Raw genomic sequence first — 26,797 nt, 5'->3', positions numbered from 1 at the left:
TGTTAATTTGGATTCATATGTTGTTTCTTTCTGACTTTATGTGAACGAAAAGACACAAATTTGCCCGTTTTCTCATTGGAAATAGGTAAATTTCAAAATATCACTGTCCTGGTCACAAAAGCAAAGTTTGTGGGGAATAATAGCCATTTTCTATACTTCTGAGGCATAAGCAATTAGGAAATAACACTTACTACCCAGGAACCAAAAAAAAAAAAAAATTGTTACACGGTGTCATCTAATTTTACTCCGCTATCTCTCTCCAATCCAACCAATCGCTTGCGCGCGATTCACTTTCAAAATGCAGACATAACAAATTGAACAAACACGATGGAGCTGTGATTCAGTAAGCAAATGAATTTACAAAAAAATATGAGATAAGACTTTGTTCTGCAGTACAGTTTCTATTATTATTTTTTAGACTTTAGTGTGATTTATTTCCACTTTTAGAGATTAAATTACTGTACTAAAATACTCTAACATTTACCCACAGTGACGATGTAGATATTATGTAACTTTGTGGGGCCCCCAGGAAATTGCACTGCTTGCCACCCCCCAACGCTGACCCTGATGGTGATGTTTGTTCAGTAACTTGTTCACAGTGTGTGGTCATAAAGTCCAAGCCTCTTTCTCCTGGCATTAGAGAAGAGATGTGGCGTGCCTGTGCTGTTACTGTGATATGCTTAAATAAAGTTGCTGAAAGTAATCAGACTGCGTCCATTTGTTTGACTTAAACTCGTCATTCAAAGCGGAGACTAGTTGCTATGCTAGTTGCTATGCTAGTTGCTATGCTAGTTGCTATGCTAGTGTACTGTGTTGTGGTTACTGTGTTGCCGCTGACAGCAAACACTGTTGTCGATTATTTTATTTTGTATAATTTATTTGCTATACTAAATTTAAATAGATCGGGCAGCAAGGAAACCGAATAGTCTACATTGACAGTCAACATTCAGAGGGCGTGTACCAGAACAGAGATTTTCTTTCAACAAACAGAAAAAAGGTAACATACACGAATAGTGTGTTTATGTATTTTCAGGTGGATTGATTTGTACAGTGATTAAACATAGTTTGAAAGATGACATTCGAGGTCAGCGATTTTATCAGATTTAAGCCCTCCTATTGACCAATCAGGTTAAAGGAAATCTCAGATCCATTTTCTAATTGTAGTTTATGCACTACATAAAGGTATTAAATACTGAATTCCTTACCAAGTATAGGGTTATTTGACTATTTTTCCCCCAAACGATGTTATCATGTATAGTATGCTGACAAAAAATTAAATAATAAACTGTGTTTCATCTGGTGTCAGTAGTCCAAGCATCCTGTACAAATGTGGTCTACACCATTTATACAGGTAATGGCTGTGTTTAGAAACTGATTTCTATGATGTTAGAGTAGTTATTGGGTAATAATGTTAATGTATTGGGTGTGTTAAACGGTGGTATGCAGAAGCCTTTCAGCTTGTTATAAATTAGCAATAAGGAATGTTGTACTCTATATTATACTAAATAAATACAGCAGTATGATGGATTAAGCTCAATTCATTAAATTGCCACCAATATTTATTTTACTTTTTTTTTTCAAATCAGAACTGTAAATACAATTTGTGCTAATGTGTAGAAACTAAAAAAAAGAACGTACTGTTCTCTAATGAAATTAATCATCCACAAGTATTCTGAGTGGAGGTCAAAGTGTTTCTGTAACAAAAGATCCACTGAAAGTGGTATTATTGACCACTACTTGAAAAGTTATCTTTAAGGGCTTGTAACCTCTTCATCTGTTTCCATCTCTAAGTGGTCCAGAAGTAAAAGTTTACCCTCCACAGGCAATTCCAACGGCACCATTGTAACAGGATCAAGTTTTAAATCTCCCCTTTAAGAATAAAGATAGATTTGTGTTATTTTAAAAGAAAAAAATAATCTTTTTTTTATCACAATTGGATAAGAGGTTATATGTTAAAAATGTACAGGATCATAAAAAAAACCACCATTGCCACAGCATGCTGAAGTCCCAATGACAATTCAAAGTTTAATCAAATCCAGACAAACAGTTACAAAAATATAGCCTATAAAGTACAGGGTTTGAGTTATTTCCATGCTGTAGGTTATATATATTGGACTTCAAATACTCACTTCTGCTCGCAGGTTGGGAAAAGCAGGTCAAGGACTTTAACAATGATAGCTGATCCAACAACACCCACCACCACCACCCACATGAACAGGAAGAACAATGGGAGGGATTCAGTCCAGAAACGACGCAGCCTTTCTCTCAGCTGCTCCACCCACCGACACATTTCCTGGAAAGACAACCCAAAGTCATTTCATGCCCAGCAAGTCAACATTTTTCAAATTATTTCTCAAATTCTCCAGTCTCCCCATTTATTTCATGCTGCTGTATAAATAAATACACTTTTTCTTGTTCAATTGCATGTAATTAGCTGCTTTACATTTGTTTTGTAAGAAATGCTGCATTTAGCAGTCTAACACCTCACTTATCTGTGAGTAATTACATTATAGGAAGATAGTGGCTGTGATCTCAGGGGGATCTGTGGCAGTTTGCCAGCAGGTCCATATTCATCTGCTGTTTCTTCATTGTACAAGAAGTCAGGTGTCATTCTCAATGGAGTCTCAGGTAGCTTGCCAAGAGTTGCCTTTTCTTCCACTGTGGTTTCAGCTTGTTTGAAGGGGTAATGACTAGTTGTCATTGTTTGAGCAGGACTTTGATCACCTACTGCAAAAAATAAATAAATACATTAATTAATTCATAATAATAAAATAAGAAGAAGAAGTTTTGAGTTTTTGTGAACAAAAACAAAACATCCCCGGTAGAATAATCAAGGGGTATGAGATTGAATGGGTTATAAACATGAAGTATAGAAATGTGAAAACAAACTTGTATCACGGATATGTAAAAAGGTTACTTACTATTATATACCACCTGTAACATACTTTTATTGAAAGAATCATAGAATACAGCTTGTCAATTTTACAACAAGAAACCTGCCTTTCCCTCACCATTGCAGTGGAGTACCAATCAATGGCTAGTAACTTCCACACTGAGTGCTTTAAAAGCTGCTTGGAAGCAAATGTTCCTTTCACCTGGGGGCTAACATATTTACTGCCATACTGACATACCGAGGATGTAAACTACACATATGTTGCAAAACTAGCAAATACAGCTTGATTCATGTGACCTTTCCTTAGACCTATTAAAATATACATACTGGGATATGGATTTGTTTGTCAAGTGAAATCAGATCTTGCCCAAGACTACAATCCCACAAATCACTGCAGAGATGATGCATTCCTAAGGAAATGAGCAACGTAAAGTCAAAATGATTTTATATCAAAAGGATAAAAGGTAAAATATATAAATCACAGATAAAATATGAGTGGTTTTAGTTAGTTTGATCACGACAGTTTCTATATTAGAAAAGTCAGTTATTGATTGCTACTCAGTGATTGTGGCAACTGAGAGAGCAATTCGTTTTTATGTCAAGTAATTAACATGTTTTATTCCATTAACAAGTTAAAACATCTTAACAGGTGTTACACAGAAAATTGAAATATGTGCACACCCCTAGTCTATCATCTGGAAAACCAAAAAGCAACATGACTCCAACATTGCAGCCATTTTAGGTCACAGGTCAAAGTGAACAGTGCCATTAGATTTTGCCCATGGAGTTTCCATAACACTGAAAATGTGAAGTCGCCAGGTTCATGAGATGTGCGATGGTGAGAATGGCGGGATTGTAAACCTTAGGGTTTGATTAATAATAATGTAACTGCATGATTGCTTCAAGGTGACAGCCTGTGTTCTGTACTTTATTTTGTATTCTTAGGCTGCATTAGAACATTCCCACCAATTACACTTACTGCCTCATATGTACTACGTATGGTTGCATTTTTTATTCAGATTTATTTTTTGTGAAACACAAATATGATTGTTGAATACACAGCAGGCAGCAAAAGTAATTATACAGGCATCAGTGGGCAGTCATGTATAATTGTTTGGCCAAGGAAAACACATCATCAGCCCTTTCAGATAGAACACATTTAAATTCATTTTTCATCCCACTAAAACTACATCAAAAACAGCTTAAATGAGAGGGTACCATAGTAGAAGTAACTTCTTATCGGTTTACCAACAGGTTGGACAAACAAATTATAAATGTATTATATGTATTTATTTTCCAGAAATTCGACTGCTGCCTGGTTTGTACCTTTTTCTGGAAGGTTCGGAACTGTAAATAAGATGTCGCTGTGCCTGGGAATGCTGTTTAATATGCTTTCCTTCATAGGGTAGGAGTAGCTGGATTGCCTAAGTTTCTGGAATTCCTTATTCATAAAGATATTCACTTCATACATGTCTGCCTGCTGCACCTGTGGAACAAAATGCATGTATGAGTTATATGCCAGTACAGAGCATGGGATTGAAGTGTATACCCTTTATTTTTTCCTGTTGCAAAAACAAAGTGCTTACCTGTTTTCCTTCTACTTCAGTCACCTCTTCATTAAACACAAGGAGATGCACAACAGGCTCGCTTTCTAAAGGCCACTGGCGAACCAGCACACGAACACTGACCATCACAAAACGACCTGGTTCCTCTGCCTTACTGAGGTTTCCACCTTCCACTAAAACAGCAAGGGGAACAAACAAACTTAATGTTGTAACTTGAAGACAATTAAAAAAAAAGTTACAATATAAAACACATCAATAAAATGTTATATTAACGTAGAACATAATAAAAAGCGCTTTTCTTTCAAACTATCATCTTAATACTAAGCAACTCAATTGTCCCTCCAGGAAAGAACATGATTTGCATCTTATTTTCAATGGGGCCATAGAAGACAAAAGCAGCAGAAAAATTACATTTTAAGCAAAACACTTGGGCTGGTTACACACACCCTGATCAGGAGAAGTCTTTGACTATCTAGTTATTTTCGTCCAAGACTAGTGCTAATCAGGGTCTGTGAAACTAGCCTTTCATTAGTTTTGTGTTAATCTTTCTGTTTTTAAGACTAGATGTTCAGTTTGACTCAGGTGAAACTCATATTTCCTGCCTGTGACAGAGACAGAATGATTCTTGGTGATAAATCTCCCTCCCGACCTGTGAGGTCGCTAACTAAGATCATGCAACAGTCTCTTGACACAGGAGTTGTACCGACAGACTGGAGACTTGAAAATGTAATACCAATCCACAAAAACTGAGACAAAACCGAACCAGGTAACTACAGACCAATAAGCCTGACTTCTATTAGATGTAAACTTATGGAAACTATAATAAGATCCAAAATGGAAAATTACCTATATGGTAACAGTATGCTGGGAGACAGTCAGCATGGTTTGAGGAAAGGGAGATGTCTAACTAACCTGCTTGATTTTTTTGAGGATGCAACATCGACAATTGATATTTACAAAGCATATGACATGGTTTATTTAGATTTCCAGAAAGCTTTTGACAAAGTCCTGCATAAAAGATTAATTCTCAAAATGAACGCAGTAGGGATTCAAGGAAATGCATGCACATGGATTAGGGAGAGGTTAACATGTAGAAAACAGAAAGTACTGATTTGAGGAGAAACCTCAAAATGGAGCGAGGTAACCAGTGGAGTACCACAGGGATCAGTATTAGGTCCTCTGCTATTACTAATCTACATTAATGGCTTCGATTCTGGTATAGTAAGCAAACTTGTTAAATTTGCAGACGACACAAAAATAGGAAGAGTGGCAAACACCACTGCAGCAGCAAAGGTCATTCAAAATGATCTAGACAGCATTCAGAACTGTGCAGACACATGGCAAATGACATTTAATAGAAAAAAATGCAAGGTACTGCACGCAGGCAATAAAAATGTGCATTATAAATATCATATGGGAGATACTGAAATTGAAGAAGGGATCTATGAAAAAGACCTAGGAGTTTATGTTGATTCAGAAATGTCTTCATCTAGACAATGTGTGGGAAGCTATAAAAAAGGCCAAGAAGATGCTAGGATATATAGTGAAAAGTGATGAATTTAAATCAAGGGAAGTAATGTTAAAACTTTATAATGCATTAGTGCTGCTCTAGAAAGAGTGTAAAGGAGAGCAACCAGAATTATACCAGGTTTAAAAGGCATGTCATATACAGGCTTAAAGAATTGAAGAATCAGTCTTGAACAAAGAAGACTACGGAGCAATCTGATTCAAGCATTCAAAATTCTAAAAGGTAATGACAATGTCGACCCAACTGACTTTTTCGACCTGAAAAAAGAAACAAGGACCAGGGGTCACAAATGGAGATTAGATCAAGGGGCATTCAGAGCAGAAAACAGGAGGCACTTTTTTACACAAGAGAATTGTGAGAGTCTGGGACCAAGTAATGTTGTTGAAGCTGACACCCTGGGATCCTTCAAGAAGCTGCTAGATGAGATTCTGGGATCAATAAGCTACTAACAACCAAACGAGCAAGATGGGCCGAATGGCCTCCTCTCGTTTGTAACCTTTCTTATGTTCTTAAGAGGGCACTGTGTAAAGGGAACAGAGTGCCCTGGACTGGATGGCCAGACAATTCATTCCCAGGGTTAGACAGAAGTTGGCCAACTAGAAAGGGGGCAGAGCTACGGTACACTAAATCATCGACCCGGAAGGGAAACTATGTGGCAGCTGCGGATTGGAGGAGTGGTTGCAATCGTTAATTTCGATTGACGGTATATAAGGGGACGCAGCGAGGTGATCTGTTCCTTTTTATGGTTAAATGCTGGACCAGAAGGAGAACGTAAAATATATTGTGAGTGTTTTGTTTGTTTTGTTTGTCTAAAATCTACTTGTATGTTATTATTAGATGGCTAACACAATCCGGAGCTGTCGCTACAGGCCAGCACAAACCCGGACAACACTGCACCTTGATCACGATAAACTACAGCACTCACTTTGGACTTGTGACCGTGTTTTGTGTATAAGTGTGTGTTTAAAAATACTGTGTATATTATTTCGGGACTGAACCTGTGGATTTAATGGAGCAATACGCATCACTGTGTATTGCCTGTTCTCTTTATTCTTTACTGTTGTCATCAGACTTTGGATTATAAATAAACCATCATTTCACCAGCACTTTGTTGTTTGTCCTTGTCCTGTGCACTGCAAACCACTTTGCCACACTGCCACAAAGCTATAAATTGGCTTCCTGATAATAGGACTCCACCTGATTACCTGATACACTCAACTAGCACTGTAAAGGATTTGGGCTACACATGGGTAAAAGTGAAAATAACATTCAAAATTGACATGCTAACGAAAGATAAAAAAAATATGTTAAACATCTTGGTTTTTGCTTATTCAAGTGGTGTGACTTTTTCCAGTATAGGGAAAGGTGGCAGTGGTTCTTAAAAAGAAGAGGCTGGGAGTTTACAGATATACTCACAAAGCTGTGCGCTGCAGTTTAATCTTGTGACCCCAGAAAGCTTGACTGGTATGTTGTTCACATAAACTTGGTCGTCAACTGCTGAGATGTTAAAGTTAATCTAAATTTAAAAACATGAGTTAAGTGTAAGTTGTATAATTTAAATCTTTGAAGTCATCGCATGCATTCATTACACTTTCAGCATAGACATAGGCCGACTTGACTTGCGTAGCATTTTCTTTGGTATCACAGGATTACAGAGTATACAACATACAATGCACTACTAACACAATAACAAATGGCAACAAATATTCAGAGCATTCGGTTGCAAAAGAAGCTTTATTTCCACTACTGCAGTTAAAAAGGTATCGGAGAACACAGCTAAGTATCATTAACAGATGTTGGTCTAACACTGTGCTCACCATTAACACCCAGTCTCATGTGGTAATACAAAGAAACTAGCACTAAACTTACACATCAATGGAATGTCACAAGTTTCAGCAAATATATTTAATAAATAAAATAACGTGTACCCTTTGTGTATCAGTTACAGATACAATTGCAGGCAATGGCTCATTTCCTGAAAGGTCAGTATGACTGGAATATATGAGCTGTGGCCAGGATGGCTTCTTTACATACAGCTGCTACTTATTCCCAGGGGCTGGTGGCTGCTGTGTGCTCAAATGGCAACATATTTGAATGCATTGTGTGATCCAGGATGACAGTGACTGATTGGTTATTGGGTTGCAGTCTGTTTAAAATGCGTTTAAAAGGCTCATTTTTGCTATTCAAGCTTGAATGGCTTATTTGTCACTTAAAGGAAACAGAAGTTTACAACCAAATGAACAGTCATCACAAACAAAGAGGTAGCTTGGCCTAAACTAATGTTGGAGGAATCAATTTACAGCAGAAGATACCTATCACTTCTGACTCATTGTTGCACATAAAGCAAGTCATCTGACACTGCTGTTCTTTAGGCTACACAGAGACAAATACAGTTGGAGACCTCTAGCATCCCATTGTCAACTTGTCAAAGTAGAATGTGATAAATATATTTTTTAAAATGAAAGACTTGTAGAAGGTGGGATTGATTAATTAACCTTGGAAGACCGTCCCATAGTTCAGTGAACAAAACCTCCATTCAGGATGTGGTAGAAAGGTATGTCCCCAGTACTGTCATAAAAATAAAACAACAACATCCTGCGCAACTTCCTGCACAATTTTCTGGTGATAACAGTGCTCATGCCGACTGATTTAAAGTGTTACTGAACAGGCTGTGGGGTTTAAAACACAATGCATTACTTTCCTTAGTCCCTGCTTTGTGTACATATTCCTGCAACATCTTTTTCAACTTAACTGCAATTGTTTTGATATTTTTATTAACATATCCCTGGCCATAAATCAGTTTTCCCAAACTTCAGCATTTTGATTGGTTCATCTGTCCTACCTGTTCGCTCTGGTGCAGATACACCAGGGCGGGAGCAGATTTTTATGATTATGCATGAGAAGCCCTGCATAATCACAGCATTCACTTTACAGACCTCCACTATAGTGAAGATGCAACGTGTACAGGGAGTGTACCTCCAACCATATGAAAATATATGCTTGTACTCAAAGTGTGCAAAAGCCACTGGCACATAGAACACTTTATAATCTAGGCTGTGAAATCGCTGTCAGTCTAAATGCTGTGTGTTGCTTAGAATGTAGAGTTTTTGCTTATGGTTTTAATACTGGTTCTTATTCCACCCTAACTCACCAAAATAATGTATTTATTGCCATTATATGGGGCTTGTCATGCACATTCATAAACCTGCTCCCATCCCTCGGATCCTGTTTAAACCAATTAAATATTTCTGATTGATGGGTGGCTTGAAGCCACCAATGCTGTCAATTTAGAAGACATTTTGATGGGAAGTCCAACTGCATAACCGATGTGAAATGAAAATGGTCAAAACTGACTTATGACCAGGAATATGTTAATAAAAATATCAAAACAACTGGTTGTCATGCTGATGCGCTGGGGAGGCCGCACTTTGGTTGATCCCCGGAGCCAGCATCGCAGCCGTTGTGTGTGCTGATGCGCCAGGGAGGCAAAATAAGCTGATCCCTGGAGCCAGCATTACACTTCAGCCATTAACACCAGACAGAAGGATATCTACATCATCATATGGAAGGAAACGTAAATGGATGGAGACGCATATGGATCACATTAGTTTACTGTAAAGCTACGTCTTAGTTGGTGCTTATCTTGGCGAGAGCCGAGTTCAAATCAGCATGAAGTTTTAACATCTACTCTCGTGTAATGGAAATCATGATTATGTTGAAAAAGATATTGCAGAAATACATGCAACAAAGCAGAAAGCTAGAGAATGTAATGCGTTGTGTTTTAAACCCCACAGCTTGTTCAATAACACTTTAACACTGAATTGAAGACTTCCTCTCTTCTGCACTTCCATGGTAAAATACATCTGATGAGCTTTGCTGGACTATGGAGTGACAATGCAAATTATACAGTGGTTTCTGACAAAAAACACAAACACGGCTAAATCTTCAAGGATTGTATTGTCTTGACTGTTTGCCAAAAGTCTGGCTTTCGTAATTTTGTATGCCCAATAACACAAACACCAATTAGCACTAATAAGAACATAATTAGCTATTGTTACCTTAGTAAACTATAAGAAAATGCAATTTAATATATATACTGTATATAAGTCCCTTTGGTAATACAGCTTGTTAATGGCATACCTGTAGGACCTTTGCTTCGTCTGTTTCTCCCACTGTTGTCACATTGATCATTATACTCTCCTGCAAATTTCAAGAAACAGAAACACTACGTCTCCTACTGCATCACAAACATCCATCAATAACCACAAGAATAATAATGGATCCCTGGAAAACGTGAGTATTCATTTGGAGCTTTTCGTCTCACTGAGATGACAATATATTTGGCACTACCCAACATTTACAGATTAGATTTATCAATAGTGTAATTTTGAAATCGTCAGTGTAAATACATGAATCAACTGAAGAAAGTTCTGCCTGCGTTAACATCTGATCTGTCAATATAATGACAATTGTTACTGCAATTTAATATCGCTGAAGCAGTACAAAAAAAGAACAAAACATTAAAGGAAGCATACGTATAATTTTTTTTTCATTCTTACCCTATCGAGTTCTACTGCAGCTGCATCTTTGAAAATAACTAAAATAAACACAAGATAGGCAGTTAAATAGAGCCACATCAGTCCCTTCTCCATCATGCCTGTGTGTGTGTTAATAATAATATCCTGGCTGAAGCACCCTGGGTATATATTTTTTTAAAAAAGCACAGAACATTAAAGGGACAGTTAAAAAAAAAAAATTCTAAGCGATGTCGTTTTAAGTTGGCAGTACACTGTACCACAGCCATATGCAATATAAACATTTAAATTGAATGTTGTTTATTGTTTTTAGTAGGTTGCGTGTGTGCGCAATAAATGAGTTAAATGTGCATGTGTGCTTGCAACAAAATAATTCTTATGAAAATATTGTAAAAAAAAAAAAAAAAAAAACAACAACAACAAAAAATGAATTTAGAATCAAATATTGTAACGATCTCGGTTAACGCAGAGTGCAAAGCAATTCACACACAGGCGGGGGGCGGGCGCGAACCCTGCTTGTCAACGCTATATTAAATACATAAATACATTATTTAAACAAACGTAATGTCCTAAATCCATGATAAGTGGTGTATAATGTTACAATAAAGTTAATGTTAATCAATTACATCAAACTGACTGTGTATAGTTTGGTAATCCAGACAAATGTAAATATAGGACATAACCATTATTAATAAGTTTAATATTGTTTACACACACACACACACACACACACACACACACACACACACACACACACACTATTTAACGAGATGTAAAATAACATAAACAAGTAGCTTTCGAGTTAAGGTGAGTGAAAGCAATAAAATCAAAAACAAATGGTTTTGATATGCAAATAAACCATTACAAGAACCAATCAAATCGCGTGAAAGTTGCCTAACGGCTTATACATTCACAGCGTTTTAAAAGTCAAAATACAGCAGCTGCATGCATGTAAATCCCCAGACAATTTTTACCTTAAAATAAGTGTATAAATAAATAAGTGTGTTGTCATAGCGATTGGTGATCAAATAAATAATAAAGTATAAAAAACTAAATACAATCAATACGTAATAATAATGTCACAGCCTTAAAGTGGTAACTTTTTTAGCCATAATTATTATTATTTATTTCTTAGCAGACTTACAATGCATTACAATTGCTACAAGATATCAGATTATTTTTACATACAAATACCCATTTATACAGTGGGGTTTTTACTGGAGCAATCTAGGTGAAGTACCTTGCTCAAAGGGTACAGCAGCAGTGTCCTCCACTGGGGATAGAACCCATAACCCTTCGGTCAAGAATCCAGAGCCCTAACCACTACTCCACACTGCTGCCCACTGAAATAATGCATTGCAAGTGTTTTTAGGGAATCATGCGTTGGGTTTTCAAGCGCTTCACACTGCTGCGCTGCAAGGCTTGGAGACGGAGGGTGCGTTCACAGAGATCATTCTGCGCAGATTCTGTGCAGAATCTGACCAATTTAGCCAATGGGTTTGTGCACGGAAATCATTCTTAGAAGATCATTGGCTAAATTGGTTACATTGTGCACAGAATCTGCGCAGAGTGATCTCCGTGAACGCACCCGGCGTTTCTCTAGAAGCTGCGTGTGACGTGAGAAAGACTGCAGACAACAGCAGCCGGCGCAGCAAGTTCGAGAAGGGTATACTTCTACTTGTGAGGCGTGTGTCGTCCGTCTTGCAGGTATACACTGTTGGAGAAAAGTTCTGGGTAACACAACGCAATCATTTTTTCTCCCGGAAGATGGAGTCATAGATAAGCGCGTTGAAGAAATTGTTGCTTACTGATGATGTCATTTGCAGATAAGAATGAAGAGTTCATACAGTCACTGTAGGATGGCTGTATTGGAGACTACGTTAGGAGACGCTGTTATTGATTTATGTAGAGAGGAAACCCCGAGGGGTAAGAACATTTCTAATTAATTATATGGATTGCCATCGTAAACTACAACTAACCCATTAAAGTTATACAGTGCTATAATAATGCCACAATAAACCTCCCAGAAATATGCTGCTTACCTATTGTATTATGATTTATTTCTTAGCAGACGCCCTTATCCAGGGCGACTTACAATTGTTACAAGATATCACATTATTTTTTACATACATTTACATTATTTTTACATACAGTTACCCATTTATACAGTTGGGTTTTTACTGTAGCAATCTAGGTAAAGTTGTCTAGGTGTTGGAGATGGATGATTTAGTGGTTGAATCTTGAATGTACCTAAGCTAATGAGGGATATGTGAAACGTGGTAAAGTACTGTTTTGTACATGATTGTATACAAATCCTCGCGTTTGCATTGATCTCTGATTGATATTTAGTTTTCTGTTTGTTTTTGCAGCTTCCTTGAATTTTCTTAAGTTGTGTAAAATTACATTTTACAACTACTGCTTCATTGACAATGATCAGGTAACACTATGTAACACAATTTTTGTTCCTGGGTAGTAAGTGTTATTTCCTAATTGCTTATGCCTCAAAAGTATAGAAAATGGCTATTATTCCCCACAAACTTTGCTTTTGTGACCAGGACAGTGATATTTTTAAATTTACCTATTTCCAATGAGAAAATGGGCGAATTTGTGTCTTTTCGTTCACATAAAGTCAGAAAAAAACAACATATGAATCCAAATTAACATGTATTTATACTAAAGTAATACAAAAATGACTACAAAAGATTTAGAAGTGAGTAGTTTTTCGAGATTTACGATTATACTGTAAATCACTTTCATGAATCGGCCCCCAAATGTAGTCTCCCATCATGTTCTCGTTATACTGTCCTTGGTAGAGGCGTTCAAAGTCCAGTATATCCTGGTGGAAGCGCTCACCTTGCTCCTCCGAGTACGCTCCCATGTTCTCCTTGAATTTATCAAGATGAGCATCAAGGATATGGACTTTGAGGGACATCCTACAGCCCACTGTGCCGTAGTTCTACACCAGAGTCTCAACCAGCTCCACATAGTTTTCGGCCTTGTGATTGCCCAGGAAGCCCCGAACCACTGTGACAAAGCTGTTCCAAGCCGCTTTCTCCTTACTAGTGAGCTTCTTGGGGAATTCATTGCACTCCAGGAAATTCTTTATCTGTGGTCCGACGAAGACACCGGCTTTGACCTAGTAGTACTATCAGAGTCTCCTGGAGATCTCTAGGGATCTTTGGAAAAGTCATATAGGTTTATTGAATCATTCAGATAATGCAATATATACTGCCATACATTTTATGCTAACTTATTTTGCTAACTTGCTTTGCTCAGTTGTCTATCTAGAGAGATTTTATCATCCAGACTGGTGACCCCATGGGCACTGTCTGGGGAGGTGAATCTGTTTTCAGGTAGGTGAATCTTGTTGAGAAGCAAAGTTCTTGCAAAAGGACACAGAACAATATGTATGTTTCATAATACAACTACAGACAATATAATTGCAAACATCCAAGTTGTACAGCTTCCAAGTTCAAGCATCTTATGTTTGTGAGAGGATTTCTGTAAAATAATGACTGAGTGGCAGCGCCACGCTTTGAATAGCTGTTGGAATTCCAGGGGCCAAAAGGTCAGCAATCAAAAAATCATCAGCTCTTTTAATAATCAATTTGAGCCTGCCCTGCTGAATAATGTTTTTTTTTTGGTTTTGTTTTGATTTTTTTTTTTTTTTTAAAGAGCAATATTTTTACTGGTGTTCATAAATGTTTCCTGCATTAGACTGCATGGTGATCAAGCTAGGTTTTTTGAAGCAGAGAAAATGCCCAGGATAAAGCATAAGAAAAAGGGGACAGTGTACATGGTGAATAATGCCCACAACCAGCATGGCTCTCAGGTAAAATGAAATGTTAGTAAAACTGAGGAAACTACATTGTCTAGTAGACAAATGTTTGTACAAGTGCCTTTCAGTGTCAGTTTTTCTATGGAAATGCTGTTTACCGCTATTTTTTTCACAAAATAAAGATTGACGCACTTTCTCAAACAAAGTCCAGAAATGTATTTAATCGTTTCGATTTTAGAAAGCAAACCAATGACGTTTTGACTGCTAGGTTTTCATCAGATACCGCTATGTTTAATATTATTTGATGAATTTTTACCCTGGTTTTTATAACCATTTTGAAAGATCCAAATTGATTGTCGCCTCACTTCTGCAACCCACTAACATATCAGCAGTGTCGGTGCACTTGTTGGGCGCCTGACCAGTAGGGAATGCCAGTGTGTGATATCCCCAGCTCACACTGACCGACAGCCCAATGGCCACTGAAACAATCACCGTAGGTCCCCTGCCAAGATCAGCAACTTGGCACAAGACTGTTGTAGTCTAGAACAGTTTAATAAATATCAAACTATGTTATCCACCAACACAACTTGGTTTATTTAAACTAAACAGATTTTGTTGCAGAAGATCCTTTTAGTTTATTATTTTAGTTTTCTTCAGATTAATTTCTATATTTTTTCTTTCCTAATTAGTTCCTTATTACTACAGGGGAAACCCTGGATTATCTTGATGGGATTCACAGTGTTTGGGGAGGTAACTGAAGGCATGGATGTCCTGATGAAGATCAATGAGGCTTTTGTGGACATGGATTTCCTGCCTTTCCAGGATATCAGGTGAGAGGCCTGCGACATCAAGCCGCATGTTGTTGAGGCAGTTCTTAAGGACAGCAACACGGGCAAATTGATTGAATATAATATATATATATTATTTCAGAATTGTATCATCTTTTATTTATTTATTTATTTATTTATTTATTTATTTATAGAATCACTAGACCATAATCTGCCATTTTTATATACACTATTCATAACTATTAAACACAGTAGTTCTTAAAATAAATTCTTGAAGACATTGAGAAACATTTATCACTGAATCTGTTACACTTCTTTTAGTATTTCTTTGTGAAGGGCATTATATGTGAAGTATTTATTTTCACATTCAGAATAAACCACACCGTCATACTGGACGATCCCTTGGACGATCCACATGGCCTGCCAATACCTGATCGCTCTCCTGAACCAACAAAGGAACAGCTAGATGTGACTACAATAGTTATTCACAACACATTGTAAACATTCACAAATATGAGTTTTACTAAGATAATCTCTTTATAATAGTGGCTTCCAGCTACTTGATGGGAGCCACCAACCTAAAGGAAAAATGGAACAAGTAACATTAGAGATTGCAAACCGATGAAATGTAAAGACAGATATATACTGTACAACCCATATTTAATACATGTAGTACATATAAGAAGTAGGGGGTTTTAATCAATTTAATGGATAATCGCTTCATAATACCTGTGGGCTTTGATCGATTAAAAAATAATTGATCGATTAATCTTGTCTATTTGAGTGCGATATCCAAAATCGGTGGGCAAAAAACAAATCTTGAACAATGGCAGAGGGTACTTACTGGAAGCTATACCCAAAATCTCAGAATAAAGAAAAAAAGACTGCAACTTGCAACATTTGCGCTTTGATGCTTTTGTATTCAGTCAGCTAATACAGCACATATATTAGTTCTATGTTCTATGGCAACATTTACTGTATTTTATAACACTGATTGTATCCTTTGCAGTTGTGAAATCATTCAAGACTGGAAAACCAGAGTCTCTGTGCTACGCTTTCATTGAATTTGAAAAGGTACGGTTTGCATGTGTGTTTTATTGTGGGACAGGGAGGCCTGCCTGGTGCTACCAGGTGTATAAAAATGATCGTAAAGGGGAAACTTCTATCTTTTATAAAAATCACTTGAATTAGTAATAACTTCTAAGTAATCTGTTGCTTTTATTTTTTGGCTATGTCTGTATATCCTTTGTTCTCCTCTTCTACTTTGCGATACAGTTAAAATCATGACAGCTTTCTTCACACAGCAAGCCCAGTGCATTTATTTATTTGTTACTATTTATTACCTCTGGATTCTTTCACTTTCTGATATCCGGTTAAAAATGTATGGATGCAAATTTTTTAACCATAATGAATTAGATAATATACGTCCATTTGTTTGATCCTTTATACATTTAACTGACTAAAATCATTTGATTCATGGGGATTCACCTTTTTGTTTAAGAAATGATAATTAAGCATTAATTTATATCAATTCACATAGCTAAGTTTACAAAGGCTGCAGCTGCTAATTATGGGAGAAACTAATTCTGACAGATAGAGGGCAATAAGTCACTTAAGTTCACACATTTTAATGACTGTCAGTTTGCTTCAACTTTGGATCTGATGAAAGGTCAGAATACAATGGATCCAAAAACTTTTCAGATAGTTACCCCCAAATTCTCTGTAAAGCTAAGTAAAATGACACATTATGCAAATTAAACTAATGTGTCAATTAAGTAATCTTTCAAGTATGTCAAACTTTTTTTATGAACATTTTTGGGTTGTACTAATACTTTAATGGTAAAATTATATATATACAGTACTGTGCAAAAGTTTTAGGCAGGTGTGAAAAAATGCTGTAAAGTAAGAATGCTTTCAAAAATAGACATGTTAATAGTTTATATTTATCAATTAACAAAATGCAAAGTGAGTGAACAGAAGAAAAATCTACATCAAATCCATATTTGGTGTGACCACCCTTTGCCTTCAAAACAGCATCAATTCTTCTAGGTACACTTGCACACAGTTTTTGAAGGAACTCGTCAGGTAGGTTGGCCCAAACATCTTGGAGAACTAACCACAGTTCTTCTGTGGATTTAGGCAGCCTCAGTTGCTTCTCTCTCTTCATGTAATCCCAGACAGACTCGATGATGTTGAGATCAGGGCTCTGTGGGGGCCATACCATCACTTCCAGGACTCCTTGTTCTTCTTTACGCTGAAGATAGTTCTTAATGACTTTCGCTGTATGTTTGGGGTCGTTGTCATGCTGCAGAATAAATTTGGGGCCAATCAGATGCCTCCCTGATGGTATTGCATGATGGATAATTATCTGCATGTACTTCTCTGCATTGAGGAGACCATTAATTCTGACCAAATCCCCAACTCCATTTGCAGAAATGCAGCCCCAAACTTGCAAGGAACCTCCACCATGCTTCACTGTTGCCTGCAGACACTCATTTGTGTACCGCTCTCCAGCCCTTCGGCAAACAAACTGCCTTCTGCTACAGCCAAATATTTCAAAATTTGACTCATCAGTCCAGAGCACCTGCTGCCATTTTTCTGCACCCCAGTTCCTGTGTTTTCGTGCATAGTTGAGTCGCTTGGCCTTGTTTCCACGTCGGAAGTATGGCTTTTTGGCCGCAAGTCTTCCATGAAGGCCACTTCTGACCAGACTTCTCCGGACAGTAGATGGGTGTACCAGGGTCCCACTGTTTTCTGCCAATTCTGAGCTGATGGCACTTCTGGACATCTTCCAATTGCGAAGGGAAGTAAGCATGATGTGTCTTTCATCTGCTGCAGTAAGTTTCCTTGGCCGACCATTGCGTCTACGGTCCTCAATGTTGCCCGTTTCTTTGTGCTTCTTCAAAAGAGCTTGGACAGCACATCTGGAAATCCCTGTCTGCCTTGAAATTTCTGCCTGGGAGAGACCTTGCTGATGCAGTATAACTACCTTGTGTCTTGTTGCTGTGCTCAGTCTTGCCATGGTGTATGACTTTTGACAGTAACCTCTTCAGCAACCTCACCTTGTTAGCTGAGTTTGGCTGTTCCTCACCGAGTTTTATTCCTCCTACACAGCTGTTTCTGTTTCAGTTAATGATTGTGTTTCAACCTATATATTGAATTGATGATCATTAGCACCTGTTTGGTATAATTGTTTAATCATACACCTGACTATATGCCTACAAAATCCCTGACTTTGTGCAAGTGTACCTAGAAGAATTGATGCTGTTTTGAAGGCAAAGGGTGGTCACACCAAATATTGATTTGATTTAGATTTTTCTTCTGTTCACTCACTTTGCATTTAGTTAATTGATAAATATAATCTATTAACATGTCTATTTTGAAAGCATTCTTACTTTACAGCATTTTTTCACACCTGCCTAAAACTTTTGCACAGTACTGTGTATATATATATATATATATATATATATATATATATATATATATATATATATATATATATAGTGTGGTAGATTGCAGCAAGAATTATTTGGGGAGCTGTCACTAATGATGAAGATGAATCTGAATCAGTTTTCTCAAACCATTTCACCATGGTCAACTTAACAGATTTTTTACAAGAGGGGCTAAATGTGGTAGATCAAAGAACAACAAGATAATTTTGCCTTTATGATAACCAGGAAGAAGACACTGAAAAGGTTTACTTCAAGATGGACAATGTGCTCATCGATGATTGGAGAATACATGGGGATTTTAGTCTGTTTCGAAGATTAAATGGAAAGGGAAAGATAGGGAATTAACTGTATTATTTGATTTTAATTATTGTGCTTGATTTGTTAAAACTGTTCACATAAAGTCAATTCAGTCTTGTTTCTGTGGACAATCCCAGAGATAGCAACACATTACCATACATAATTGTGTCACTGGATCTTACTTCTTAACTGGGCACAAACAAGCAGTGTTGTCTTACACAAACTGATTAGAGTGAACAGTGAATTGACAATCCTCATACTTCTGTGATTGAAGCACATAGTTTTAGTGTACAGTAGGCTAAAAGTCCATCAGTTCCTGATTAATAAATAGAAACAGTTACTATAAAAAAATCAACAATTTAAGTTTTTTTTGTATTGCCTTTGTAGAAAACAAAATGAATGTAGGTCAGGCAGGGTGGTTCAAATCGGGTCACCCGGACGCCAAATGCGACCTTCAATTTTAATATGGCCAGTCGATTTGACTGTTAAGTCGCCACGTTGGCGACTAAGCATTTACAGTATATACAACACAAGTTTGGTTCTTTAATAAAGGCCCTGTCCATACGACATAACCAGTCTCAAGAACCGTACTCAAAAATATTTTAATTAATCCAGCTCAAAACGTCCACACTGAAATACTGTTTATTATTATTATTTATTTCTTAGCAGACGCCCTTATCCAGGGCGACTTACAATTGTTACAAGATATCACATTATTTTTACATACAATTACCCATTTATACAGTTGGGTTTTTACTGGAGCAATCTAGGTAAAGTACCTTGCTCAAGGGTACAGCAGCAGTGTCCCCCGACCCGGGATTGAACCCACAACCCTCCGGTCAAGAGTCCAGAGCCCTAACCACTACTCCACACTGCTGCCCCATGACTGTTTCATGTTAGTCGGGCTTAATGCGTACACACACTATTAAAATAGTTTGGTTAGAGTTCCTAGTAGCACAATGAACAGTGGTAATGAATACGATAGTATCGCACCATCCACTGTATTTTATTTTAAAATAATGTGTTGTGCTTCATATTAATAGAGATCCATATTGGTAAAAAGAAATGAGTATTTTGGGGAAAAAGTAAATGCGAACACACACACACACACAAGTAGAGCTTGAAGTTTTCTGGTTTTATTTTTAATCAGGTGATGCCATTATAAGAAATTGAGCTGATTCTGTTTTCATAATTAAACTCAGAAAAAAAGCTACAAAACAACCTTTGTTTTTACCTTAATATCTTGCCTGAGCCTAACACTGGTCCTCTTAATTTTATTTCAAACAGAGCTGACAAATTATGTGAATTGTTCATCCCCGAACCTACTTTTTAACTCACATTTCATTTTTGCAGTCGCCTAATTTAATGTTGTGCTTTGGTTATTTTCCCTACTAGTTTAACAGAGATGTCCAGACAGAGTACAGAGTATTTATTATTATTATTATTATTAATTTCTTAGCAGACGCCCTTATCCAGGGCGACTTACAATTGTTACAAGATATCACATTATACATTATTTCACATACAATGACCCATATATACAGTTGGGTTTTTACTGGAGCAATCTAGGTAAAGTACCTTGCTCAAGGGTACAACAGCAGTGTCCCCCACTGGGGATTGAACCCACAACCCTCCGGTCCAGAGTCCAAAGCCCTAACCACTACTCCACACTGCTGCCCACATATATATAATGTGAATACCAATATATAAACATCAGCATGGCAAATAATAGTTTTTATTACCGTGATCAAAATAAAACCATATACATTTTTTCTTCAATAAGAATGTTTAAATTGTTTCTGAGTAGTCTCAGCACTTCGCTATATAAGTAAATAAATAAATAAACAACCAGAGAGTTGAAAGGTCATAGCACACAGGCAGGCACCGCTACAGTGTCAAAGAAACGGGGATCAGAAAGATCTGAAAAAAAGACTAGAAAACAGATAAACTTCATGTTTATTTACAGTTTGCAGGAAATAAAAAAGATGTTCAGCGGTAGTGTGAAGTATTTTGTTTAGCTTTGGACAAAGTGACTGCATTGTGTGAAAAAAAGGTTTCAAGAAATAAAATGTAAGTATGAATGAATCGTTTTTAAAAGTGCCAGCCCACGGGGTGGTATTGGGCACTGGAACGTCCAGTATTGTCCATGCCGTCCACCCTGGAGGGTCTTACTGCATTTAGAAAATTGACAACTGTTAAGAAAAAAAAGACAGAAACAGGTTTTGTGGTTTAAAACTTGAACACAGACATTTTATTTATTTTTGCAAAACAAGAAAATAATTGTCCCTTTTTAACTTCAACAAGAAAAATAGTCTTTAAACAAAACACTGTCATATGGGGTTGGTAAAGACAACTATTTGTTCTAGGCTATGAAGTTTACAGGACAGTTAATTGTGCAGTTGCTTTGTGTTGAAAGTGGGGTCGGTGTGTATGCTGAGCTGTCGGCCGATCTGTGGACTTGTGAGCTGGCGGTTTAAAGCCGTATGCAGAGAACAGTAGCCAGCCACGGAGTAGTTTTCTCCTGCAGCTGTTCTGACTTCCGTGTAAAATTTACGAAGGTGATTATTTAAAGTTTCCTCAGTGTCATGGTGCCCAGCCCACTGTTCAAATACTGTGACGGCTCACTTGGTGTTTTTTTTGTTTCTTTCCTCTCGCTCAGTTTCTATCTGGTCTAGCTGCCTGTCACTTATTACAATCTTTTACTTACAGCTTGTTCAGATTTGTTTTTCTTTTGTGGGAGAATTTGTGAGTTGTTTTCCTGTGGGATCATTTCTTCTGGTGGTGGTTTCTTGAGCATGTGGCACACGGATATCTGTCCAAGTGAAAAGGCACTTATACCGGTACTTTTTATTTCCCCGTCGTCTATCGAAAGTTAATGTAACCCCATTCCAAGGGTACATGCCAATGAGATACCAGGAAATTAAAAGCCTGTTTGTTACAATAGTGCCTTCAACCTCTTGCCCCCCCCAACACACACACACACACACACACACACACACAGCCGGACACTACAATATGTTGAGTTGACTATATATGGCAGCATAAAAAGGTGATGTGGGGCTATTTGCTTTAGCAGGGTGCTTAGTGAAAAACAAATAACATATAAAAAACGTACATAGTTGAAAGTGCCTGAGCTGGCTGCATAGTACTCGTGCTGTTCTTAGTGTCCACAGTACTTCCTTCTCTACCCTGCTGTTTGTGTTATTATTTTATGTCCTACGTTTTACGGTATGGTTCGCGTCTTAGTCTGAAATTTAAAAGTGGCTCATGCCCAAGAAAAGGCTGGACTCCCCTGGACTAGTCTAATCCCAGGGAAAATGGGTATGAAAGATAAAGACTGCTCTACTAAACTTAAATGTGTTCAATATAGAAGTAAAATAAATAAAGTAGGTTACAAAGGGTTCAATGAAAAAAAAATGGAATCCTAAACCATGTACTGTACAAAATGTAGTCTAACGTGAACTTTAATTTAATTAGTATTGGTAATAGTCAGGGTCGTCTTACAGTGCAATTGTGTAAAAAGCAAAAAACTGCTTCATTCAGAATCACATCCAATGAAACACTTGTCAATGTTTATTTACTAGTTTACCAAGTTTTAGTTTTATTCAGATTCTATGTTATATTATAGATAGAGATGGTAATAAGCGCTGTATTGCCCAAAGTACCACTCTCCTCTGGTCAGCAGAATAGTAGGCGCTGCAGTGTGTTGATTGGACCAAGTATATCTCACTGAGCTTGAAATACTGCCACGAAGACTCCCTAGCCTAGATCTCAATCCAACTCTGCCCTTATTATTATTATATCACATTATTTTTACATACAATTACATTATTTTTTTACACATTATTTTTACATACAATTACACATTTATACAGTTGTTTTTTTTTTTTTTACTGGAGCAATCTAGGTAAAGTGCTGCTGTACCCTTGAGCAAGGTAGTGTCCTTCACCTGGGATTGAACCCACGACCCTTTAGTCAAGAGTCCAGAGCCCTAACCACTACTCCACACTGCTGCCTTACATGGACCTTATGGACCGTCATATTCTTTGTCATCAGGAAAGACAGTAATTATTCCTCATCAGTCTTTTTATCAGCTGGCTTTAATTGTGTGAGCTGAGGGTTTGGGACTGTAGACAACTGTTGTTTTTGGGAGTTGTAGTCAGAGTTAAAAAGTAAAGCAATTCATTATCAGTAGTATTCCCGACCTCTGCTAAGTTGTCTCTTGTGTGTTTCTCAGCACCGCCGAGACAGCCTGGAGAATCGGTACAGAGACCAGGTGACGATGGAGAGGAAGGCTGAGAGGCACTGCAGTCGTAGCAGGAGTCGCTCCCAGGATAATGATAACCACAAGCACAACAAGTCAAAGGGGGACGGAGACCGTGAGAGGAGAGACAGGAGCCAGAGTCCAAGGAAATGCAAAGACAAGGAACGCAGCCAGCACAGATAAGAAGAATCCCCACTCTCAGAGATTCATCCAGGAACCCTTGAGCCCTGTTGGTTTTTTTTAAATAAATTATTTTCATCGTGTTGATGGTTTGTGCAGCAATGGACACTGAAGGCTGCCTTGTAGGGACCAGGGACCATCTTCTTAGACAAGATCTGTTTGGTCTCCATGTCCATACAATCCTTGACCACCTCTTTTTTTTTTACTTCCTCCTCTTAGTGCTAGTTGTGCAGATGTGCTTTACATGGAGGGCTAAGTTAAGACCGAAGTATGTTTTTAACCAGCATCAGTGAAGAACTGTACCTAGTCGGAGTAACTCCCTCTCGATACATTCTTATCTGATATGCACCTGAGATTTTTAATAAAGCTACTGAATTCTGGTTGTGTTTTATTTTGTTTTGCTTTGCTTTTGTTTTTTTACTAATACAACTGTAATAGTGACTGTTTACTCGTAACTCACCTTCACCTCTGGGCTGTAAGTGTGGCTGCTAAATAACCAGATGCACAAGCTGAGGCGACACTCATTGTGACCCTCATTATCATGATTGCAGCTCATTATTTGTGCATGTTGAGTAATTTGCATTTCTCTTAAGCTAATAGAGGCTGCAATTGTTTGCACTGCATATATCCTTACATCAGCCCTTACCTGTGCAAGGTTCAGGTAATGTTCCAATCTTATTCAACAAAGAAAAGTACACTGAACAATTAAGAAGTCATTTTTTAATAAAGCTACTGTAAGTGGGGCTGCTAAATAGCCTTATGCACAGGCGGCAGTCATTACGACTGTGAGGGAGGAGACCCTCACATTTGTCTCAGTATGTATCTGGACATTTTCTGCAAATTGTTTTTTAACTGTTTTTGTATTGTGTTGCTGAACCTTGGGTCTAGTAAGGAAAATAATAAAAACAAAATTCACTTACCTGGTGTATCAGGACTGGAGGCCTGTGGTTGGGAGTGTCCTGAAAAACAAAAGAAAGGTTAATCAAGAGTACTGTTTAGACAGTTGGTTTGGAAGGGTGCACACTTCCACAACAATGTATTGCGGTACTATTGTTAAGATAAAATGAACAGTTATTTTAATATGCATGTTTTTTGATATGCGATGGTTTAGGCAACTTGAGTTGGGTGTGGTGGTGTTGTCCTCCATCTTGACAGGAAGTGGGGAACCAGCCATGTTGGTGAGGGAAGCTTTTATTGACTTCCCTGGGTACTGACTTCCTGTAGCAGGGCAGTACCTGTAGAAGATATTGAAAGGGGGGATAGCTGATTTTAGTTAAGTTTCCCTCTGTTTGTTTTAAAGCATAGTATTAATGCATGTGTTAGATTAATGTTTAGAATGTATATATATATATATATATATATATATATATATATATATATATATATATATATATATATTCATTGATTTGTTTCTTTTTGAATACTTTATTTATTATTGATAACTGTTTGCTGTTTTGTTCTTATATAACCACCTGCATAATGGTTTATTCTGGGGGAGGGGTAGGCCTGGAAAGGTATAAAGGCTGTCATTTGGTTCAGTCAGGATCTTCCTTTTGTGTAGATCAGAGGGGAGGTTTGCAGCTCTATGGTTGGACTCAGTTATTGAAGTCAGTACCTGTGATTAGGTGACTATAAATAGTTATTTTTGGTTTCCACTTTTTCTTTCTTCAAATTGTTTGATATTTGGTTCAATTAGCTTTTTGTTTATTATTGTTTTTAAATAAAAATAATTGGTTTTACACCAAACTTCTCTGTGCTCTGCGTGCTTCCCTGCGAATCAACATCAGCCGCTGGCTGCACTCTCCAACAACGACCTTCATTATCATGATTTCAGCACATTATTCATGCATGCTCAGTAATTTGCATTGCTCTTAAGCTTGCATAGGCCGCAGTGCAAAATAACTGACTGGGCGCTAGGCAATTTGAATTTTGCAGCCACAATTGTTTGCACTGCGCCTATCCTTACATCAGCCCTTACCTGTGCAAGGTTCAGGAACAACAACATGATAATGTTGAACTATGTTCCAATCTTTTTCAACAAAGAAAAGTATGCTAACAATAGGGCAGTCATTTTCCTTTCACAGAAAGGTATCAATTCCACCTTGAAAAATCTGCCTGTTCTACCCGAGCTTTTTGGAAAAAAAAACATGTTGCCCAAAATAGTGATTCAACATAAACTCATTTGAGTTTGATTACATAATTACTTTAACTACATTAACACAATTTCTTAGACAAACAAAATCTTGTACCTGGTAGATACCAGTAAACAATTCTATTCTAGGATACAGGTAAACAAGGACTATGAATTTACTTATTTCAGTCATTATTCCACATTAGGGTTACAAAATGAGAAACAAACACAATTGACAGTGCTTAAGAGATTTGTTGTTTGGTAATAGTTTTGTAAAATTACTGGGCGTAGTTCTTCTTTGGATATTTTTTTTTCTTTGGATAAGCGTTTATTTAAAAATATAAAAAAAGTATTAGGAAATCCTAGTCCTAGGAAATCATCTAACCCTATGTGGAATTTGCAGGCTGCTTAGTCCTTTATTTATTTAGGTTTTCTAAACTGTAACTGAATTAGGTTAACTGTAACAAATAAGCTTGTTTTTTCAACTAGCTTAAGAGGTTTTACCCTGCTCAAGGGCAGAAAGCAACTGACTCACAAAGCCTTGTCTTATTCTAAATTAAGGCCATCATCTTTTGTAAATTAAGTTTCTAAGAAAGGTACTCAAATATCCGTCTCTTAAGAGACCTACAGTAGCTGGTAATGTACTTCCTGTTGTGCAAAGAAGTAAAACTTTTGCTAATATTAGTATCTTGTATTTGTATCAGTTCCCCTTTCCTTTAAAAGCTTTATTTTGAAGAAGGACTTCATATTTCTGTATGACATTGGTAATAAAATTGCCACTGCAGTTTAAGTCGTTTTGTAGTAGGTATCCTTACCAGATGTAAAAAAAAACCTGAACACTTCACACCCCGTCTTGCCCAGTTGCACTGGCTACCTGTAAAGTTCAGGATTAGTTTTAAAAAAAAGCTGAGGTCCTCCGACTCTGGTCTGCTTGTTATCCCCAAGCAAAAGTGCACCACACTTGGAGAACGCTCATTTAGCTTCATGGCTCTTACTCTTTGGAACTATCTCCCAGCTTTGGTGCGTGATGCTCCCACCGTCGCCTGCTTTAAATCAACTTCAAGACCCACCTGTTCTCTCTTGCTTTCCGTGCTCTTTAAGCCTGATATTTGCTTTTAGCTGTTGTATCTTTAAATCTTGTAAAGTGCTTTGTGATTGTGGTCCACTATGAAAGGTGCTATATAAAATAACAATTAATTGATAGTCAAAACTGCTGTGATGTGATGCCATTTTTAGCCACTTGCGGTTGGATCTTTATGGCTGTGTTCACACCGAGTTCATTAGGGGGGGTCGATTCATTTGGAGTATAGTGTGAACAACAAAGCTTACTTGACCTGAGCCAAGAAAGTTTGGGAACCCCTGTCTTAAGCCATTCCTGAGGACACT

The 26,797-nt window shown here is 37.4% G+C and overlaps 2 protein-coding genes across 9 annotated transcripts; one reads left to right on the top strand and one right to left on the bottom strand.

The window, feature by feature from the left end:
- Positions 1-992: 992 nt before the first annotated feature.
- Positions 993-10,663, bottom strand: LOC117972435 (glycoprotein integral membrane protein 1-like). Its single transcript, XM_059023999.1, has 8 exons — positions 10,546-10,663; positions 10,127-10,186; positions 7,403-7,502; positions 4,480-4,631; positions 4,220-4,379; positions 2,507-2,727; positions 2,130-2,293; positions 993-1,869 (listed from the first exon to the last, which is right to left on the bottom strand). Exons 1-8 carry the CDS (start codon positions 10,639-10,641, stop codon positions 1,752-1,754), a joined length of 1,071 nt encoding a protein of 356 aa, XP_058879982.1. The 5' UTR covers positions 10,642-10,663; the 3' UTR covers positions 993-1,751.
- Positions 10,664-12,086: 1,423 nt separating this feature from the next.
- LOC117402970 (peptidyl-prolyl cis-trans isomerase-like 4) lies at positions 12,087-23,660 on the top strand. 8 transcript variants are annotated; one of them, XM_059023995.1, is made up of 6 exons: positions 12,087-12,228; positions 12,348-12,447; positions 12,891-15,129; positions 16,097-16,161; positions 18,765-18,872; positions 23,074-23,660. In XM_059023995.1, the coding sequence occupies exons 3-6, from the start codon at positions 15,084-15,086 to the stop codon at positions 23,281-23,283; spliced, it is 429 nt and encodes a 142-aa protein (XP_058879978.1). In that variant the 5' UTR covers positions 12,087-12,228; positions 12,348-12,447; positions 12,891-15,083; the 3' UTR covers positions 23,284-23,660. The 8 variants fall into 8 exon arrangements, 5 of the variants coding, with proteins under 5 accessions (XP_058879978.1, XP_058879980.1, XP_058879977.1 ...); XM_059023997.1 differs by lacking the exon at positions 12,087-12,228 and having other exon boundaries at positions 12,236-14,353; positions 15,005-15,129; XM_059023994.1 differs by lacking the exon at positions 12,087-12,228 and having other exon boundaries at positions 12,236-14,353; positions 14,989-15,129.
- The last annotated feature ends 3,137 nt before the right edge of the window (positions 23,661-26,797 follow it).

This window comes from Acipenser ruthenus, chromosome 5, assembly GCF_902713425.1.
Source record: "Acipenser ruthenus chromosome 5, fAciRut3.2 maternal haplotype, whole genome shotgun sequence".
Lineage (NCBI taxonomy): Eukaryota > Metazoa > Chordata > Actinopteri > Acipenseriformes > Acipenseridae > Acipenser > Acipenser ruthenus.
This window is presented reverse-complemented; position numbering and strand designations above follow the sequence as displayed.

Coding starts and splice junctions, on each gene's coding strand:
- LOC117402970 (XM_059023995.1), top strand. CDS start 15,084: ATGAGGCTTTTGTGGACATGGATTTCCTGCCTTTCCAGGATATCAG. Junction 15,130..16,096: donor CTGCCTTTCCAGGATATCAG/GTGAGAGGCCTG, acceptor TATCCTTTGCAG/TTGTGAAATCATTCAAGACT. Junction 16,162..18,764: donor CTTTCATTGAATTTGAAAAG/GTACGGTTTGCA, acceptor TATGATAACCAG/GAAGAAGACACTGAAAAGGT.
- LOC117972435 (XM_059023999.1), bottom strand. CDS start 10,641: ATGATGGAGAAGGGACTGATGTGGCTCTATTTAACTGCCTATCTTGTG. Junction 7,503..10,126: donor ACGAAGCAAAGGTCCTACAG/GTATGCCATTAA, acceptor TTTTAAATTTAG/ATTAACTTTAACATCTCAGC. Junction 1,870..2,129: donor TTCCCAACCTGCGAGCAGAA/GTGAGTATTTGA, acceptor TTATTCTTAAAG/GGGAGATTTAAAACTTGATC.